General features: G+C 43.5%; 1 protein-coding gene across 1 annotated transcript in view; it reads right to left on the minus strand.

Annotated features, from left to right (window-relative positions):
- The window catches only part of LOC135104034 (hemicentin-1-like), a 115,586-nt gene extending 98,789 nt beyond the window's left edge, over positions 1-16,797 (minus strand). The window contains 2 exon segments of the mRNA XM_064010910.1: positions 8,425-9,780; positions 16,008-16,797. Of these exon segments, the coding sequence (XP_063866980.1) occupies positions 8,425-8,509 (85 nt within the window). The 5' untranslated portion in view covers positions 8,510-9,780; positions 16,008-16,797.
- Positions 16,798-20,031: the final 3,234 nt, after the last annotated feature.

Consider the following 20,031-nt stretch of genomic DNA (forward strand, 5'->3'; position numbering starts at 1 on the left):
CAATCATAAAACACCCTTAAAAATCCCACTAGCTTTCACTAACGATATAGACCCCCTCTTAAACTCCCACTACTATCAAAACACCAACGAAAATCCAAGTAACTTTTCACTTAAGATATAGACCCGCTCTTAAACTAACTATAATCACAAAAAGAAAAAAAAACCTTGTAAGCCCCAGTAACTTTAAACAGAGCTTCTTCACTATACTAGCGCCATATGACCACAATGTTGCAGCGCCACAAATAAATAAAAATCAATCTCCACTGCACTCTACTATACTTTACTATCCAAAAAAACAAAAGGAGAAGAATTAAAAAGAGAAAGCAGAAAACCACACGCACATCATCAGGCACAGTCGGTTTACCTGAGCGAAATAGGTATACTAATTACCTTCACGGGCAGGTAAACTTGGGGTATTTAATTATAATTACCTTCCCTAATTGCTGATACACGTTCTCTCCACACTAATTACTGATGGATGCACGTGACGTAATAGGCAACCTTGGGGTGAGAGAGAGAGAGAGAGAGAGAGAGAGAGAGAGAGAGAGAGAGAGAGAGAGAGAGAGAGAGAGAGAGAGAGAGAGAGAGAGAGAGAGAGAGAGAGAGAGAGAGAGAGAGAGAGAGAGAGAGAGAGAGAGAGAGAGAGAGAGAGAGAGAGAGAGAGAGAGAGAGAGAGAGAGAGAGAGAGAGAGAGAGAATTTAAAGTAAAAATAAAAAAAACAAGAAAAGATACAAAAAGAAACAGAAAAGTTAAAACTACATATGAGAGAGAGAGAGAGAGAGAGAGAGAGAGAGAGAGAGAGAGAGAGAGAGAGAGAGAGAGAGAGAGAGAGAGAGAGAGAGAGAGAGAGAGAGAGAGAGAGAGAGAGAGAGAGAGAGAGAGAGAGAGAGAGAGAGAAAGAAATGAAAAGAATGGAAAGCAAAAGGTAAAAGGAAAACTAAGAAAAATGTAAGAAAAAATAAACAAAGTGAAACTGAATAAAAAGAGAGAGAGAGAGAGAGAGAGAGAGAGAGAGAGAGAGAGAGAGAGAGAGAGAGAGAGAGAGAGAGAGAGAGAGAGAGAGAGAGAGAGAGAGAGAGAGAGAGAGAGAGAGAGAGAGAGAGAGAGAGAGAGAGGAGGGGAGAATATGAAGGCAGTGTAAAACAAGATAGCCGGAGGGAAGACGAGGAGGAGGAGGAGGAGGAGGAGGAGGAGGAGGAGGAGGAGGAGGAGGAGGAGGAGGAGGAGGAGGAGGAGGAGGAGGAGGAGGAGGAAGTAGAGGAAGAAGAACAAACAAAAGAGGAGCGTCTAAAGAAATTAGGCGGAAAAGACGGCGGAAGGGAGACACAGAAAATGTGCCATGGAAGAAAATGAAGGGAAAAAAAAATAAAACGTCAAGGAGGAGGAAGAGGAGGAAGAAGTGGAAGGAAACAAGGAGGAGGAGGAAGAAGAAAGACAAGGAGAAGCAGAATGAGGAGGTGGAGGAGAACGAAGAGGACGAGAAGGAGGAAGATGAAAGAGGGGACAAAAAGAGGAAGGAAAGAATGCATAAGAAAATAACAAGGAACTGAAAATATAAAAGAAAGATGAAAGAAGTGACAAGAAGAAGAATAGCAATAATAGCAATCACAATATAAATAAAAATTGTGGATATGAGAAAGAGATAAAGGGATTTTCTAAGAATTAAAATAATCCATCCGGACGAAAAATAAAAATATGAACTAGAATATTTAAAAGCAAAACAACTTGAGAGAGAGAGAGAGAGAGAGAGAGAGAGAGAGAGAGAGAGAGAGAGAGAGAGAGAGAGAGAGAGAGAGAGAGAGAGAGAGAGAGAGAGAGAGAGAGAGAGAGAGAGAGAGAGAGAGAGAGGTAGATTGATGGATAGATAGATGATATAGAAACATACAAGACAAGACAAACACGAAAGACAGACAGACACAAAGGAACAGATACAGACACAAAAACACACAAAGAAAAATCAAGAAAGAAAAGAAAGACATGAAAAAAAATAAGAGATACTAGAAAGACAAAGAAAAGTAGATATACCGAGGAGACAAAGAGGTCATAAAAGAAAAAAATCTGAGCCCCCCAAAAAAAAGAAAAAAACGAAGAGATAAATTTTCCTCAGACAAAAACTGGGTTAGGTCCTAAATGAAACAGACGATTATGACCTCAAGAGCTGAGCCAGTGGGAAGCAGATAAGACGTCAACAGATAATTAGAGGGAGAGGAGAAGGGAGAAGGAGAATTTGATATCCTACCTAGAGGGAGTTTGAAGGATAAGGGGAAGAGAAGCAGGCTGAAGGGCAGAATGAGGAGAGAAGAGGGTAGAGAATTAAAGAGAGGAGAGATGTTACGTTGCTGGTAGGGACTGAAGAGGAGAAGTAGGAAAAGAGAAGGAGGAAAAGGAGGAGGAAGAATAGGAAATAAAAAATTGAAATAAGAAGGAAAACATGACAGTAAAGAGGAAAAGTAGGAGGAAAAGTGTGCAGTTAATAGATAAATAAAGAGATGAAAAAGGGCAAGAAAAAATGAAAGAATGAGAAAGGAACAAAAAAGAGAGAGGAGGAGGATGATAAGAAAGGGGCAATAAAGAGGGAAATGAAGAGGAAAAGGGGACAATAGAGACAAAAGAGGAGGAAGAGGAGTAATGAATATAAAATAAATAAAAGGAAGGCGGATGCAGCTGGAAAGGAGGAGGAGGAGGAGAAGGGGGAAGAAGATAAAGAAGAGGAGGAAGATAGCAGATCAAGAAGTAAGTAATGAATATAGGAACACTGTAAGAGAGAACCTCAAAATGTACAACACTCACAAATCTCACCATTTCTTAAACAACCTTCAAATTATTTCCCCGCCCCCACCTTTATCATCACAGTTTCCCCTCCCATCACACCACCGCTCCTGTCATCACCACTACCAAAGCTTACACGCTGCCACGGCTACACTCTGCAATCAACACCCCTGCCCACAGCTCCACCACTCGATGCTTCACTTTCCATCTTTGATTCTCACTTTTTCGCCCTTGACCCCTGAACGCCACCAACACCTTCCCTGCCATTCCCTTCCCTTCCCTTCCTCCGCCTCCTCGTCCTCTTCCCTCGCGTGCCCCACTTTTTTTCCTCAGTTCCCCTTCCCCGCGAAAAAGAAAGTATCAATGGAGGTACCTGAATGCTCAATACATTTTTGGGTGAACACCTCAAAACAAAAAGGGGGCGGAAGGAAGGTTAAAGGGAGCACCACACCAGAGGAGCATTCCGCGCCGCCAGTGGAGAAATATAAACCCCTCCGCATGTCCTCATTTCCGTTTTTGGTGCGAGATTCAGGGTAATATACATGACATATTTAAGGGGATATTTATATAAACATGCCAGCAGACCACCACCTCCTCTTCCTCTTCCTCACACTCCTCCTCCTCCTCCTCCTCCAGGCCAGCAGAAGCCACATAATCTTTTTTTTTTTTTTTTTTTTTAGAGTGGGGAGTAAAATTCCTCTGTCTGCTTTTTATTCCAGGTTCTGTTTTTCACGCTCTGCCAGGCGAGAGGGGAATACTGAGAGAATTCCATTTTGCATTTTTGTCCCCAGAGCAAAGACAGGGAAAGAAAAGGCCGCCTGTTCACAGCTCCCAGGAATAATGTTGTCTGTTGCCGCCTCTTCTTCTTCCTCCTCCTCCTCCTCCTCCTCCTCCTCCTCCTACACCATGAACATGCCTTCTTCCTCCTCCTCCTCCTCCTCCTCCTCCTCCTCCTCCTCCTACACACTCTCACACATCCTGCTTCTACACCTGTCATCACTACTTATTGCAATTTTTCTCTCCTCCTCCTCCTCCTCCCCCTCCTCTTGCTACTCCTCTTCCTTCTCCTGCTCCTCCTACTTCACCTTCATCTTATCCTCTTTTTCTTTCCTTTCATCTTTACTTCTTCCCGCTCTCTGGCCTGGTTAAGTGTGTGTGTGTGTGTGTGTGTGTGTGTGTGTGTGTGTGTGTGTGTGTGTGTGTGTGTGTGTGTGTGTGTGTGTGTGTGTGTGTGTGTGTGTGTGTGTGTGTGTGTGTGTGTGTGTGTGTGTGTGTGTGTGTGTGTGTGTGTGTGTGCGTGCGTGCGCGCGCATTTCATTAGTGAATACTTCAATTCTATATATAAACTGTATATTTCATTTTCTATAAATAAATTCTTACTTTTCGCTTCTCTCTCTCTCTCTCTCTCTCTCTCTCTCTCTCTCTCTCTCTCTCTCTCTCTCTCTCTCTCTCTCTCTCTCTCTCTCTCTCTCTCTCTCTCTCTCTCTGTACCTAGGAGAGGTTACAAGACAACATTTCCTTTTGAAGACAACGAGCAATACTTTTGAAGCCACGTCTCACAAATGCAATTGAGTAGTAAGTCTCTCTCTCTCTCTCTCTCTCTCTCTCTCTCTCTCTCTCTCTCTCTCTCTCTCTCTCTCTCTCTCTCTTTTGATGCTTCCTCCTCCCATTATTTCTCTTTCATGGATACACAGAGTTATGTTGCAGCGTCTACATGTCTTCCTCCTCCTCCTCCTCCTCCTCCTCCTCCTCCTCCTCCTCCTCCTCCTCCTCCTCCTCCTCCTCTTCCTCGTCCTCTTCCTTCTCACACGCAAGCAAACGGTAACTTCTCCTCGAGACAAGCTCTTCAGGTTAATTATGGGTGAGAGCGAGAGAGAGATCAGAGTTTGAGGTCCTTTGTGTTTCTCTCTCTCTCTCTCTCTCTCTCTCTCTCTCTCTCTCTCTCTCTCTCTCTCTCTCTCTCTCTCTCTCTCTCTCTCTCTCTCTCTCTCTCTCGGGGCTCTGGCGACAAAGACAATTTCCAAATGACCCTCCCCTTCATTTTCTTCGCCTGTCGCCGCACAATAAGGAAGCCGCGCCATTGTTCCGCTGACTAATGAGGAGCCGGCCAGGTACCAGGTGATTTAGGCAGCTTTCTTTTGCCTCCCACTCTCCCTTAGGTGCACGTGATAAATGTCCTTGTCCTTCCCCGTGTCCGTGTTCGTATCCGTGCTTGTGCTTGATTGTGCTTTCCTCTCTCTCTCTCTCTCTCTCTCTCTCTCTCTCTCTCTCTCTCTCTCTCTCTCTCTCTCTCTCTCTCTCTGGTTCTGTCTCTCTCCAGTGCTTAATTCTGGTTCTCTCATTTCTGTTTTCTCTCTCTCTCTCTCTCTCTCTCTCTCTCTCTCTCTCTCTCTCTCTCTCTCTCTCTCTCTCTCTCTCTCTCTCTCTCTCTCTGTGGTTCTGTCTCTCTCCAGTGCTTAATTCTGGTTCTCTCATTTCTGTTTTCTCTCTCTCTCTCTCTCTCTCTCTCTCTCTCTCTCTCTCTCTCTCTCTCTCTCTCTCTCTCTCTCTTGATGACCCAGTGTGATTAGCGCATTGATGACAGCACAGTAAACTTCACTGATCAAGCGCGTTCATTAAGTGGTCTTTAGCAGCACTTTTGTTCATAGGGTCTAAACTGGAGGGTATTAATGTGTCTTTAGTGATTAACTTTCTATTTATTCTTTTTTTTTTTTTGTGGGTACGGTTTTTGCTGGTAATTTTTTTATATTTTTTTTACATCTCAGATAATTTGTTTATGGAGAATTTAAGTTTATAGTGTCCTTTTTAAAGTTGTGTGTGTGTGTGTGTGTGTGTGTGTGTGTATATTTACTGTATGCATGTATGTATGTACGGGCAGATGGTTGAATACATGAGTTGCTCACTTTTTTTTTTTCCTCCCCTTCACCAAAATTTCTTCAGAGAATCACAAGTTTCGTTCTTTTACCTTTTTCCCTTTTTTTTTTTTTTGAGAGAATTAATCCTTCATACATACTCTAGAAGCAGACAGTTTGTTCTTCTACCAATTTCCCCTTTTCATCAACAGTGCCTTACTAAGTTTGCCTCTGCGAGTACGTGAACAGAATACCCAGGCCGGAATACCCCTCGCGTGCTCGGAAGAGGCAATTAGTACGCCTAGGATCCAATATATATTCACTCATTCCCTTGTCGTAGTACAGTGCAGGGAAACTGTCGTGCGTCCCTCGCGAACTCCACGAACCCCGAGTATCGTTAGCTCATGAATTCAAGCCAGTGAACACGATTAATGCCGCAAGAGTACGTCCCAGTATAGAGAGAGAGAGAGAGAGAGAGAGAGAGAGAGAGAGAGAGAGAGAGAGAGAGAGAGAGAGAGAGAGAGAGAGAGAGAGAGAGAGAGAGAGAGAGAGAGAGAGAGAGAGAGAGACCAGCGGCGGTTGAGTTTCGTCCTTTCGTCCTTTTTTTTCAGAGCTAATGGTCATTCCTACGTACTAAGAAGACTGGACGAGGGAAATAATTGGATGTAAAAAAAAAAACCTGCTCAATTTGCTACTTCCATAATGTTAAAGAATGAGTTGAAAGATGAGGAATTTCAAGAGAGGAAGGGTGTTTATAGAGGATATGGTTTTCTGAGTAACTGTATTCTGGCTAACATCCACGTACGTAGTCTTGGAAAGGGCGGTAATTTAACAGTGATGTGTTTTGGAACTATGTGGGACGTGTGAATATAGCAATGTGAACATTAACATACTGCGTCTTTACTTTTTTTTGCGCAAAACGACACTTTCCCAATAATTATACAGTCTTTAACGGGGAGATAAGATTAGTGATGCATTCCCTGACTTTACGAGAGCTGTCAATACTCATGTGTGTACGCAGCCATATCGTTAACTTTTTTTTTCTTTTTATATCATATCTAACGTAAAAGAGTAACTTTACAACATTCATACTGACAGAAGGAAAACTTAATTGAATGGTGCACTTTCTGCTCATTAAAAAGGCTACTTACACTCATCTAAACATAACCGTACAATTTTGAAGTGACATTTAGAGACGCTTAAGAATAAGAACGAACGCCAAAGTGGATTGTCTAAAAGTAAATGTCTACAACGTTAAACTTCTTATTGAGAGGACATTTTCCGCAAATTTTTGTACTTTTGGACGGTTTCTTAGTTAAAAAAAATAATAAATAAATAAATAAAAGTAAAAAATCAACAGATACTTGCTTTCTGATCATAAACGAGGAGTGAGTACAAATATAAGCAATATCACACAATTCTTAAGTAATTTCTGACATGTAGGCATAAACATAAACACCATCAAAAGACGCACCCGATCCTTACAGTCCAGCATGTGAAGGGAAACTGTAAACGTAAAGAATCGAACATTATTATGACACGATGCGATTCCCGTCAGTCGCCGCTCTCCACGTTCCGTCACGCGGTGCTAATTACGTGCAAACAACAGCTGGAGTGCCGTGTTTGCCGAGCAGCTAAACACACGTGATGAAAAGGGTAGGCCCGCCGCGGTCTGAGAGCTGTGGAGGACGGACAGACAGACAAACAGACGAACCGGCAGAAAGACACAGACAGGCGTACAGATAAGCAGACAAACAAACGAACCGGCAGACAGGCAAACAGATATACAAATATACGCACACACGGATAGACCGGTAGACAGACAAAAAGCCAAACAAGCACGCACGCACCACGCACGCACGCACGCACACACACACACACACACACACACACACACACACACACACACACACACACACACACACACACACACAGTAGAAACAGATTACACCAGTTCAAATGCGAAGGAAATATGATAATCTGATGTCAAAAGACGAAACATTACGAGCATGATTCAGTTTTTCAAAACACGAATAGTTACACACACACACACACACACGTCAGCCAAACCTAATCTCTAAAAACTTTATCGTCTCTAACAAAACGCGCGCAACACAAATTGCACAAACACTCAAACATCAATAGCGAAATGAACATTAAAAAAAAACAAAACAAAAAAAATAACCAAGCACGCAGCATGCGGGAGTGTGTACACGGGAACTATAACTGTGAAGAGGCGAGTACACATGAACAAGTGTGGCAATATACACCTACACATGTTGAAAAGTAAATAGATAAATAAATAAATAACAGGCAAGACGTACATTATGCATTAAATAAACCATGAAAGAATAAGATATGCGAGTATGGTGAATGGAGAGAGAGAGAGAGAGAGAGAGAGAGAGAGAGAGAGAGAGAGAGAGAGAGAGAGAGAGAGAGAGAGAGAGAGAGAGAGAGAGAGAGAGAGAGAGAGAGAGAGAGAGAGAGAGAGAGAGCAGAAGCACCAAGAAACATGAAACGTGGTGAAGATGAAAGAATACCTGAACATGAAGACATTAAGAAAGGGACAAACAAGCGAGGGAGAAGATATGAGAAGAGAAAAGAAGAGAGACAGCGAGAGGAGAGTTAAAGGTCATAAGTGCTGCACGAGGAGGAAGAAAAGCAAGAGGTCATGGAGGTCAGCGAGGTCACAGGTGAGGCGGACGATGAGAAGCAGGATGGGGAGCACGACATCAGACGGAAGGGGACTCCAGGCAAAGGTTCACCAGGACGTGGGGAAAAGAAAAAGTCAGATTCACTTACTGTGGTCCTCTTGGCAGACGACGAAGCGGATGTAGAAGAGAAGAGTGAGGGAGAGGGTGAGAGCTGCTCCACTGCTGCACATCATCCCGGCAGGTATGTTTGCAGGTGTGTAAGCGGCGGCAGCTCCTCAGAACGCAACACTACCAGCTTGATCCTTCTGTCTCACGTGGCTGCCGTCGGGGCGGTGCTCAGCTCGGCGTCGGATCAGAGCAGTCTATCCCTTCTAAGATTACGCGGGGTTTTGTCTCTCGATATGTGTGTGCGCGAGTACGTGTGGTTGTAGTATTTCCATTGGTTAAGTCTACGTATATAACTTTTTCTTTCTATCTACTCGCATCTACATCTATCTACGCACTGTATAAAATGGTTAAGGTTTCAATTATCTATGCCCGGGGACTATTCCATTGGGAGTTTTATCCATTTCCTCCCCATTCTTTCTCTCTCCTGGATAACCTGTAGATGTATTTTCTCCGCCGCTGAGATGAAAGATAAATTCATTGTCTATATATTTCCAGCGTCATCTGCCTTCGCACAGCAGCGTTCGGCCATTTTTCAGTCCAATAACACCTGGAGTCCCTTTTTGCTTCGCTCACGTCTCTCCTTTCATCGTTCCTTTCTCCTTTGGTCTCTGTGCCTCCTGCTTTCTTCCTCTTCACAAAGTACTTCCACTTTATTGTCTCTTTTTCCTTCCACAAGATCACAATGTCTGAGGAGGTACAATATTTTGCTATTTATTTCGTCTAGTCTCCTATTTTCTCCTCCTTTTTACCTGTGGGTGGCGTCTGAAGGCTCTAAGATTCCCGCCCTCTCGCTGCGACTAATGCTCCTGCTGGTGGCGGTGCTTATGGTGGTGGTGGTGGTGGTGATGGTAGTGGCGGTGGTAGAGGTGGTGGTGTCTCTCCTTCTCCTCCTCCCCTCCATCTCTCTCTCCCTCAACATACAATTCCCTCTCACCACAAATTAGGTCACTTTTTTACGGCTCTTGCGTAAATTGGCTTCTTATCAAGCGTGTCCAGGCTGTTTTTTTTTTTTTATCTAATTTTTTTATCATATATTTTTTTCCCTCCCAAGCTTATTAGTACGAGGCGAGTTTACTTTTTTTTTTTTGAGGCGTAGGGGGAAGTCGTGCCTCCCTCCTGGCGTGGTCGTGGTGCTGAGTGGAGGGTCGTCTTGGTGGTGATAGTGGTGGTGATGCTGCTCGTGGTGGTGTTTCAAGGTCGTGGTGCTGGAGATAATGGTGGTAGTTCTGGTAGTGAAGGTTGTGGTGATGGTGGTGGTGGTGGTAGTTGCAGTGGTGATGATGAAGTTAAACCAGTGGAAGGTCTGCGTTAAGTTATCTACGTACTTCTCTTATTCCTGGAAACACACAGAGAAAGGACCTAGTCACTTTAAATCACCGTGTTTGTGTGTGCTGGTGTGTGTGTGTGTGTGTGTGTGTGTGTGTGTGTGTGTGTGTGTGTGTGTGTGTGTGTGTGTGTGTGTGTGTGTGTGTGTGTGTGTGTGTGTGTGTGTGTGTGTGTGTGTGTAGAGGTGAGAAATAAAATGAGGATGGGGGGAAAGTTAAAAAGGAAACTTCAATCAGGTCCTGCATTATGGGGTCAAATGATGCAAGTATTTTCAATCAGAAGGCGGAGTGCATTCAACCACACTGACCACGCTCGCTGGGACTCCAATACACTGATGATTGGGTGGCAACAATAGGAGGGACTTTTCTGTGAGCTCACGTTGTGTTGTGTTTCGCTGCGAGTAATGATTAAACCAACTCATCATCATCTCTCCCTCTTCCTTTTCCTCTTGCTCTTGCAGTTCCTCGCATTCCTCTCTCTCTCTCTCTCTCTCTCTCTCTCTCTCTCTCTCTCTCTCTCTCTCTCTCTCTCTCTCTCTCTCTCTCTGTGTGTGTGTGTGTGTGTTCCTTACATTCTTCCGAAACTTAATTCTACGATTCATGCTAGTACTTTCATCTCTCTCTCTCTCTCTCTCTCTCTCTCTCTCTCTCTCTCTCTCTCTCTCTCTCTCTCTCTCTCTCTCTCTCTCATTATCCATGCCTCTACTCTCACTTCCTCTGCTGACCACAAGCGATATCCTTCGTTCTCTCACTTTCTTTCTTCCTTAATTTTTTTTCTCATTTCCTTCCTCATCTTTCTCCTCGCCGTCCTTCATTTCCGGAGACATCAATCTCGCTTCTTCATGTTTCTAGTTGATGAGAGAGAGAGAGAGAGAGAGAGAGAGAGAGAGAGAGAGAGAGAGAGAGAGAGAGAGAGAGAGAGAGAGAGAGAGAGAGAGAGAGAGAGAGAGAGAGAGAGAGAGAGAGAGAGAGAGAGAGAGAGAGAAAGAAAAGTTACTGAAGGAAGAAAAAACTATATACTATGTCAATACAGAGCGACTTACAGAAACACGGACAGACAAAAAAGACACAGGATAAAGGGAAAGAAGTTAATGAGGAAAGGAAAACTAAATACCACAGCAAACTGGCAGGTAAAAATGCAGGCTAGGCAACACCCTCCACCACCTGTCACCTGCAGGAATGAGGAGACGCCACCTGTACCCAAATAAGACTCTGTATCGGAAATTCTCTTGAGGAAACAGTCTTCTCTACAACCAACCATACACCCCCATCCCCCCCCCCACACACACACAAAAGCAAGCACACACAATCTTCCTCGGTCATTTGTACCACGTCAGTCTGTCTATTAATTCCTCTCTCTCTCTCTCTCTCTCTCTCTCTCTCTCTCTCTCTCTCTCTCTCTCTCTCTCTCTCTCGTGTGGGAGAAATAGGTGATGGCTTGGTTTTACTAGCAGTAGCAGCACCAAGAACAATAGTAACAACATAAATAAAACACATTATAATAACAATAATAATAACAATGATAATAATAAAAAAAAAATCACTAACTATTATTTTTCACGCGTACAGGAAGCAGGCAAACTATTCACAAAATATAATGAAAGTCATATAAACATAATACCCCTGGCAGTGATACCGTGTGTTTTATGAATGGCATGAGAACCAACCATTATCATCAACGCGGCCTGAGTGACTCCGTTGTACAACACTCAGATTCAGAGTGAACCAAACGAACGTAACAGTGAACGAAATTTCAGTTCTTTCAAGAGAGAGAGAGAGAGAGAGAGAGAGAGAGAGAGAGAGAGAGAGAGAGAGAGAGAGAGAGAGAGAGAGAGAGAGAGAGAGAAATCACACCTACACACGAAACTGCTCCCCTCACACACACACACACACACACACACACACACACACACGAGCCGAGGTGTCAAAGATTATGTACAAGTAGACCCATTAATACACCTCTCCATTACACAGGTGCGCTTGGGACCAATGTATATACACAGATGGGCCATGAAGACTAATGCACCCAACACCCAGAGCACACAGGTACAGTAACGATGTGTACCTGTGTGTGTACCTTTGTGTGTACTTACGGGAAGAAGACACAGGGAAATTAACAGAGTAAACACTTTCTTTTGGAGGGGATGAGAGAGAGCAAGAGAGTGAGGGAAAGAGAGTGCGTGTGAGAGGGAAGTAAGGGCGTCAAGTGGTCAGACGAGGAGGAAGAGGAAGAAGAGAAGAGCAGAAAAAAAAAAAAAAAAACATGAAGGAAAATAAGGGAGGGGGAGAAAGAGATGTGTAACAAGAGACGTAAGTGAGAAAAGTCTGGAGGAAAAATAAATAGTTGTTAATATAATAATGCGTGGAATAACAAGTAGGGGAAGTAAGGAAGGAAGAAAGGAGAGGAAAAAAAGAAAGAAGGTACATACGCGAGGGTCTTGTTGGAGAAAAAATAAACAGTTATTATGATAATGTGTGAAGTAATAATTACTAAACCCATTACACTGAAAGTCAGAGAGAGAGAGAGAGAGAGAGAGAGAGAGAGAGAGAGAGAGAGAGAGAGAGAGAGAGAGAGAGAGAGAGAGAGAGAGAGAGAGAGAGAGAGAGAGAATAGCTAAACAGTTAGAATCCTTAATTAATGTGTTTATATACAACTAGGAAGATGAAAACTAAATTATATGACCTGAATTTCTAATATTTCATCCAGACAAGTTAGTCTAGGTCAGCCCAGCCTGTTACAGATCAGTCCAGCTTAGCCTACCCCATCCTATTCCATCCCATCCCATCCCAGTTCATCCCAGCCAAGAAATTCCCAGGTCAGCTCAGTCCCACCTAGACAATCCCACCCCCATCCCAGCCCACTCTACTTATCACCATAAAATCACACGTAAAACTCGACCGCCGCAGTAGTCTGTCCTCGCGTTTGTTTCCCTCCATCGCTTTGTCTCATAATTCCCACAAAAAACAAATCAAGGGAATTAGTGTCAATTAAGAAATCATTCCGCCCAAAATTTGATTCCACTTCTATTAATCCCAACGCACATATGAAGGCGCGAAATATTTTAACTCGCTTTTTTTCAGTGTTTAGCCGCACCTCTTGAACTGTCTCTAATTATGAGAATTAGTGGAAATTATTCTTTTAATTGCGCGTAATTAGAGTCAAGGAATTGCTAATGAAGCGCCGCTCTGGTGCTTCGGGATCTTAATGGTGAAAATTTTGGCAGGTAATGTGCTACTAGTATTACATTTATTATTATTATTATTATTATTATTGTCATTATCATTATTACTCCTAGTTCTTGCTGCAGCCGCTGTTGTTGTCGTTGCTGCAAGTACTGCTTCAGCTAATCCAATCATCAGCAATATTAGCGGGATTAACATACGAGGTGTGTCATTAAAGTTCCAGGACTGGTGTCCTAAAAGATGAATTTCAAACCCAAGCCACAAACCACCATATTTCCCCTTCAAAGTAATCCTTCTGGAGTATACAACTGCGCTCCCAACCCTCTACAGTCACTAATCTTTTTCTTACGTGCTTTTAAAATCATGTCCTCTGTTGCAGGTCGTTTAACAATGAGCGCTGAACAGCGAACAAACTTGAAGTTTTTGGTGCAGTTGGGGAAAACGCCGTCAGAAGCACTGGGTATGCTGCAAAAAGTGTACGGGGATGAGACAATGTCACGCTCACGTGTTTTTGAGTGGTGCAAGAGGTTCAAAGAGGGCCGGGAGGACGTGGAAGATGACCCCAGGAGTGGAAGACCCTCAACGAGCAGGAATGAGGCCAATGTTGAGCGTGTCAAGCAGATGGTGCGTGACGATCGTCGGTTGACTGTTCGAAAGATCGCAGATGAGCTTGGCATGAACCACAACAGCGTGTGGAAGATTATCACTGAAGATCTGGGCATGCGGAAAGTCTGTGCGAAGATGGTGCCGAGACTCCTGAACGATGACCAGAAGGGACGACGCATGCAGGTGTGTCAGGACATCCTCGAGCGTCTGGAAACTGAACCAGACTTGCTCAGGAGAGTCATCACCGGCGATGAGTCCTGGGTATTTGAGTACGACCCGGAGACCAAACGCCAGAGCCTTCAATGGAAGAGTCCGGCGTCGCCACGGCCGAAGAAAGCAAGGCAGTCCAGGTCCAGCTTCAAGGTCATGTTGATCGCTTTCTTCGATGTGAGGGGCATCGTCCACTGCGAGTTCTTGCCACAGGGCCAGACAGTCAACCAACATGTGTACAAAGAAGTACTGCGGCGTCTGCTTCGTGCAGTGCGCGAGAAGAGGCGGGAGTTGTGGCAGGGCAACTCGTGGCTGCTTCACCACGACAATGCGCCTGCTCACAATGCCCTGAGCATCAGAGAGTTCTTGGCCAAGAAGAACATCGCCGTGCTGGAGCAACCGCCCTACTCACCTGACCTCGCTCCGTGCGACTTCTTCCTCTTCCCCAAGCTCAAGGAGGTCATGAAGGGGACCCGTTTTGATGATGCGGACGACATCAAAAAGGCCGTGACGACGGAGCTGAGGAGCATCCCGCAAGAATCCTTCCAGCAGTGCATGCAAGCCTGGCAGAGAAGGATGGACAAGTGCATGCGGTGCCAGGGGGATTACTTCGAAGGAGATAACCTATAGTTTGTAGCCTGGATGTGAAATAAAACTTGTGTGGCACCAGTCCTGGAACTTTAATGACACACCTCGTAATTATTATCGTCACCCACTGGGACGTAATTATGAATGACTGAGTACGTCAACCTATAATAAGTTGCACCAGAGCTGATTCGAGACAATTTCACAGCAGTTCCTCGTCCTTACACACACCAGACGACACTACACCTCCCTCAGCAACACTACACTGCACCACACACTCACCAGCCTGCACCGTGGTATTGTAACTCTGCACCACACACTCACCAACCTGCACCGTGGTATTGTAACTCTGCACCACTTCAGAAACGGAGCAATTTAAAAGAAAAAAAAATAAAACTCACGTACAGCATGTAATTCTTCATCACAATAAATGAAGGTGTCAGAAATCATTGGTAACTTTAAAGGCACGAGTCTTTACAACGATATGAATAACCCGCGGTGAGTGAGTAATGATTTAAATCACCATCAATGCTGAAAGCAATGCATTGGCTCATCACTAACAGTAATGACGCCAATCATCACCATTTCTAACGATAATGACACGATTCATCACCGTTGCTTATGATAATGGTAGGAACTGTGACCATGATAAGTAGTAATGACATAAATCATCATTATTATCATCACGAACGTTCATGGCAGGAGTCATCATAACAAATAGTAATGAAGAGAATCATCATCATTATCATCATCATCATCATCATGATCACTAATGTTAACAGCAGGAATCATTAACATTGCTAACAACAGTAACAAGAATCACCACCATAACAAACATCAGTAATGACCAGACTCATTACCATTGCCAACGATAATGAGAAGAATCATCACGATTGGCAACGATAATGACCAAACTCATCACCATTGCCAACATCAGTGACAAGAATCATCACCACTGCCGACGGTAATGACAAGAATCATCACCACAAACAGCAGTAATGACCAGAATCACCACCATTGATAATGACAATGAACGGCAATAGCCACAAGTCACCATTAGCGAGGAGAGCACCATTCATCACAGCTCACAATAATGACACCATTCATCACTTCAATATCAAAAACTCTTACAACTCAAACATCATCAAGAGACACCAAATCAAATCCACCGTTTCCAATAAACACAGGTTAACTTCATGTATATAACCAACACCTTACAACATACCACTGTCTAGCCCCTTAATGGCGCACCAACTGCAAGACATACAGGTGACATAACCAACAGTACCTTTAGAAGCAACAGGGACCAGCACCGTTAACTACACACACACAAACATACACAGTTCTCTTCACTCTCACTGCATCTCGCTAAGTACAAGGATGAAAAAGGAGGAAGAGATGAAACAGCATGACAGAAGTGCCCAGGTCATTAGCTACAACCTACACTATACAATATTTTTTAAAAAGTGTGGAAAAAGGGCATCCTACATCCAACAGCTCCCGGAATTTGCCAGATATTGTTTGGTGCACAAGCGTTTGAAGTCTGGAACTTCAAAGTGGTGGTATTGCTATTATTATTATTATTATTATTATTATTATTATTATTATTATTATTATTATTATTATTATTATTATTATTATTATTATTACGTACAGATGCTTGGTATACTTTTTGTACGTGGACTTTCTTTTCTTTTCATCTCATTTTTTCGAAACTTCCACTCGGTTGCTTCGAAATGGAAACTCAGGGTGCCGGAGACGACAGGGGTGTTTCAAAACTTTCTTCCCTCCACTTTTATTTTCCGCAGCGAAAGAAACTTTTCCGCTTTCAATTTTCCTCCTCGATATTCCGCTAATTTGGCAGCGAGGGGCGGCCGGTGATGGCGCCCTTTGGTGGCCCTAAGAGGCACTGACACTGGCCCGGCACAGCACGCGGCCTCGACCCACCAGGAGGCCCCGGCGGCTAGCACTATGCGTCCGCTCCCGAGGGCGGCACAAGGCACACTGGCTGGCGCGGCAAGTGATGGCAGGTGACGGCGGCCTTAGAGAGCCTCCTGCACAGCGCACGCACACACACGAACGTACACCTACGGACACACACACACACACACACATACACGGACGCACGCACGCACACACACACATTAACTCTTGACATTCAATTAAAGACATCACCTGCAAGGCCACCGAGACATTCATTAGCAGCATCCGCTCATCTCAGTTGCTCATCTCAGTCGACAATCCCACGAGGACATAGACTCATGATCCGCAAATTTTACTCCTTACCTACCTGCCTACACACACACACACACACACACACACACACACACACACACACACACACTACAATTGGTCATTGATTTCTCAGGAGTCAGCTAACCTCATGACCCTCTCCTATCTCGTTAAATCCCCCTCTTCTTCCTCCTCCTCCTGAGCACTCATCCGTTCTTCCTTCCCACCCAAAAACTTAACAAAATGATAAAAAAAAAAAAAAAAAATCCTTCTCTGCCATATCTAGAACCACTTCTCGGGAGCCCAATCTTTCCATCCAATGTAATACTTAATATCTAAAAAGGCAAATATTCCAGTTACGAAAATAAATGTGCTTGGAGCGACAGACTAGATTATGCACGAATCCTTTTCTTCTCTCTGCTTTATTCCAAATAAAAAGGTGTCACAGGAAGGGAAGTCACAGTAGCTAGACCAGGGAGGCTGAGGCGTGGTGAGTGACTCATCGTGACCTGCAGAGAAGGAAGGTCACACTGCAAGGAACTTTGCTGTGCATCTTGTGTTTGTTTCCTCTCGTGACCATTTGGGCGTGAAAAGTAGGAAAGAGAAAGAGAGGGAAACCGGATTAGCTCTCTCTCTCTCTCTCTCTCTCTCTCTCTCTCTCTCTCTCTCTCTCTCTCTCTCTCTCTCTCTCTCTCTCTCTCTCTCTCTCTCTCTCTCTCTCTCTCTCTCTCTCCTTATTTGGATTATATATATATATATATATATATATATATATATATATATATATATATATATATATATATATATATATATATATATATATATATATATATATATATACGAGTATATATATATATATATATATATATATATATATATATATATATATATATATATATATATATATATATAATATATATATATATAAGAAAAGCCGAAATGATATGAAGTATTCTGTATATCCATTAATTTTCTGTACACGAGAGGACACAAGAACGCGTGCACGCGCGAGCAAACACAGGCACACGCACATGCACGCGCACGCACAACACACACACACACACACACACACACACACACACACACACACACACACACACACACACACACACAATTCATCAGGTCATTCATTTGTCAGGCGTCACCTGGCCTCATGACCCTCTGCGCCTCGTCACTCCCCCTCTTCCTCCTGGGCACATTCTTCTTCTCTTCTCACTCACATAGAAAAAAGCAATTTCTCTAAAGACACTTGTAGGCAGCTAAACCTTTCGAATGCAATATCTAATCGCCAAAACTGTAGTCTTAAATAAAAAAAAAATAAAATAAATAAATATATAAATAAATAAACAATTACATCCGAGTGACAGTGAATATAACGATCCTGGTAATGGATTGCAGCGAACTAGTAAACGAAATACAATGTCTACTTTTTTTTTATATTTTACTTTAATATTCCAAATACACAAAAGGTAACATGAGATTGCAATAACTGTGACCTGGAGGGGTGAAGAGAGATGCGAGTGACCCTTAGTGACCTACAAAGGAGAAGGTCACACCGCAAGAAAAGTACTTGCTATTCTGTGTTTCTTTGCTTTAGTTACCTTTTGAGCGTGAAAAAGTAGATAAAAGTGCAGGAGGATAAGCCGATCAGCGTTCTCTCTCTCTCTCTCTCTCTCTCTCTCTCTCTCTCTCTCTCTCTCTCTCTCTCTCTCTCTCTCTCTCTCGTAGTTTCCATCTCCGTCTCTCATTTCAAGTCATCGCTTGTGTCTAGCTTGTCTCTCCAAACCCTCCATTCTTTGCAATAAAAAGTACTACTTCTTATATATCATTGTCCTCTTTCAGAATATTTTCTATTAAAATCTAAGGATAAAAAGCAGCCTACGGGAGATTCAGGAAAATGTACATATCAAATCATTTCCTGTACCCGCATGTATCACAAACAAGCAAGCAAGCAAAGACAGCGCACACACACACGCACACACACACACACACACACACACACACACACACACACACACACACACACACACACACACACACACACACACACACACACAATGCATCCAGTCATTGATTTCTCAGGCGTCAGCTGGCCTCATGACCCTCTCCCCATCGTCAAATGCCCCGTCCTCCTCCTCCTCCTCCTCCTCCTCCTCCTCCTCCTCCTCAACCTCCCTCCCTCTCTATTCACTCACAAATAATAAATAAAAATAAATAAAAAAAAAATCCAGGGTTCTCTAGAGACACGTGTGGGGAGGAAAACCTTTCGAGTGTAATATTTAACCGCCAAAAAGTAGAATTCCAAATAAAATAATAACAAATAAATAAACGCGTGATAGTGAGTGAATATAACACTCCTGGTATTGGCTTAGAGCGAACGACTTCACTAAGTAACAATCTTTTCGTGTTGTGCTTTATATTCCAAGCACATCCATTATCACATGTAGGGAGGCCATAGTAGCTGCGACCTGGGAGAGTGAGGAAGTGGTGTGAGTGACCCATTGTGACCCAGAAAGAAGGAAGGCAACACTGTGGGGCGGCTTGTTATCCTGGATTTCTTTGTTCCAGTGACCTTGTGAGCGTCAAAAGTACAGAGGAAGAGAGGATAAGCGGATTAGCGCGCTTTCTCTCTCTCTCTCTCTCTCTCTCTCTCTCTCTCTCTCTCTCTCTCTCTCTCTCTCTCTCTCTCTCTCTCTCTCTCATTTCCCATTCTTTTCAAATAAAAAAAAAATACTGACCTTATTTATTTTCCTCTCCCTTTCAATTTGATAAAAAGAAAAAAAGAAAATGAACATCAATCAATTTTCTGCACGCACGCACACACACACACACACACACACACACACACACACACACACACACACACACACACACACACACACACACACACACACACACACACACACTACATCCAGTCATTGATTTCTCAGGCATCAGCTGACCTCATGACCCTCTCCCCATCTTCAAATCCTCCTCCTCATCCTCCTGAGCTCTCCTCCTCCCTCCCTGCTCGCTCACAAAGAACATAATAAAAATCAGGGTCCTCTACAGACACTTGTCGGGAGGATAAGCTTTCGAGTGTAATATTTAACCGTCAAAAATGAAGTTTCATATAAAAATAATAAAATAAACGCGTTTGACAGTGAATATATTGTTCCTGGTATTGGCTTAGAGCGACGTAAGAATCTTTCCTTTTTGTGTTCTATATTCCAAGCACAGACAATGTCACATGCATGGAAGCGACAATAACCGTGACCTGGGAGAGTGAAGAATGATGTCCGTGACCTATCGTGTCGTACAGAGGTCACAATATAGGAAACGTAGCTGATTTTCCTGTGTTTACTGGCTCCAGTGGTCTCTTCAGCGTGAAAAGTAGATACAAGGAAGAGGATAAGCGGATTAGCGCTCTCTCTCTCTCTCTCTCTCTCTCTCTCTCTCTCTCTCTC

The sequence above is a fragment of the Scylla paramamosain genome, chromosome 10 (genome assembly GCF_035594125.1).
Source record: "Scylla paramamosain isolate STU-SP2022 chromosome 10, ASM3559412v1, whole genome shotgun sequence".
NCBI classification, from domain to species: domain Eukaryota; kingdom Metazoa; phylum Arthropoda; class Malacostraca; order Decapoda; family Portunidae; genus Scylla; species Scylla paramamosain.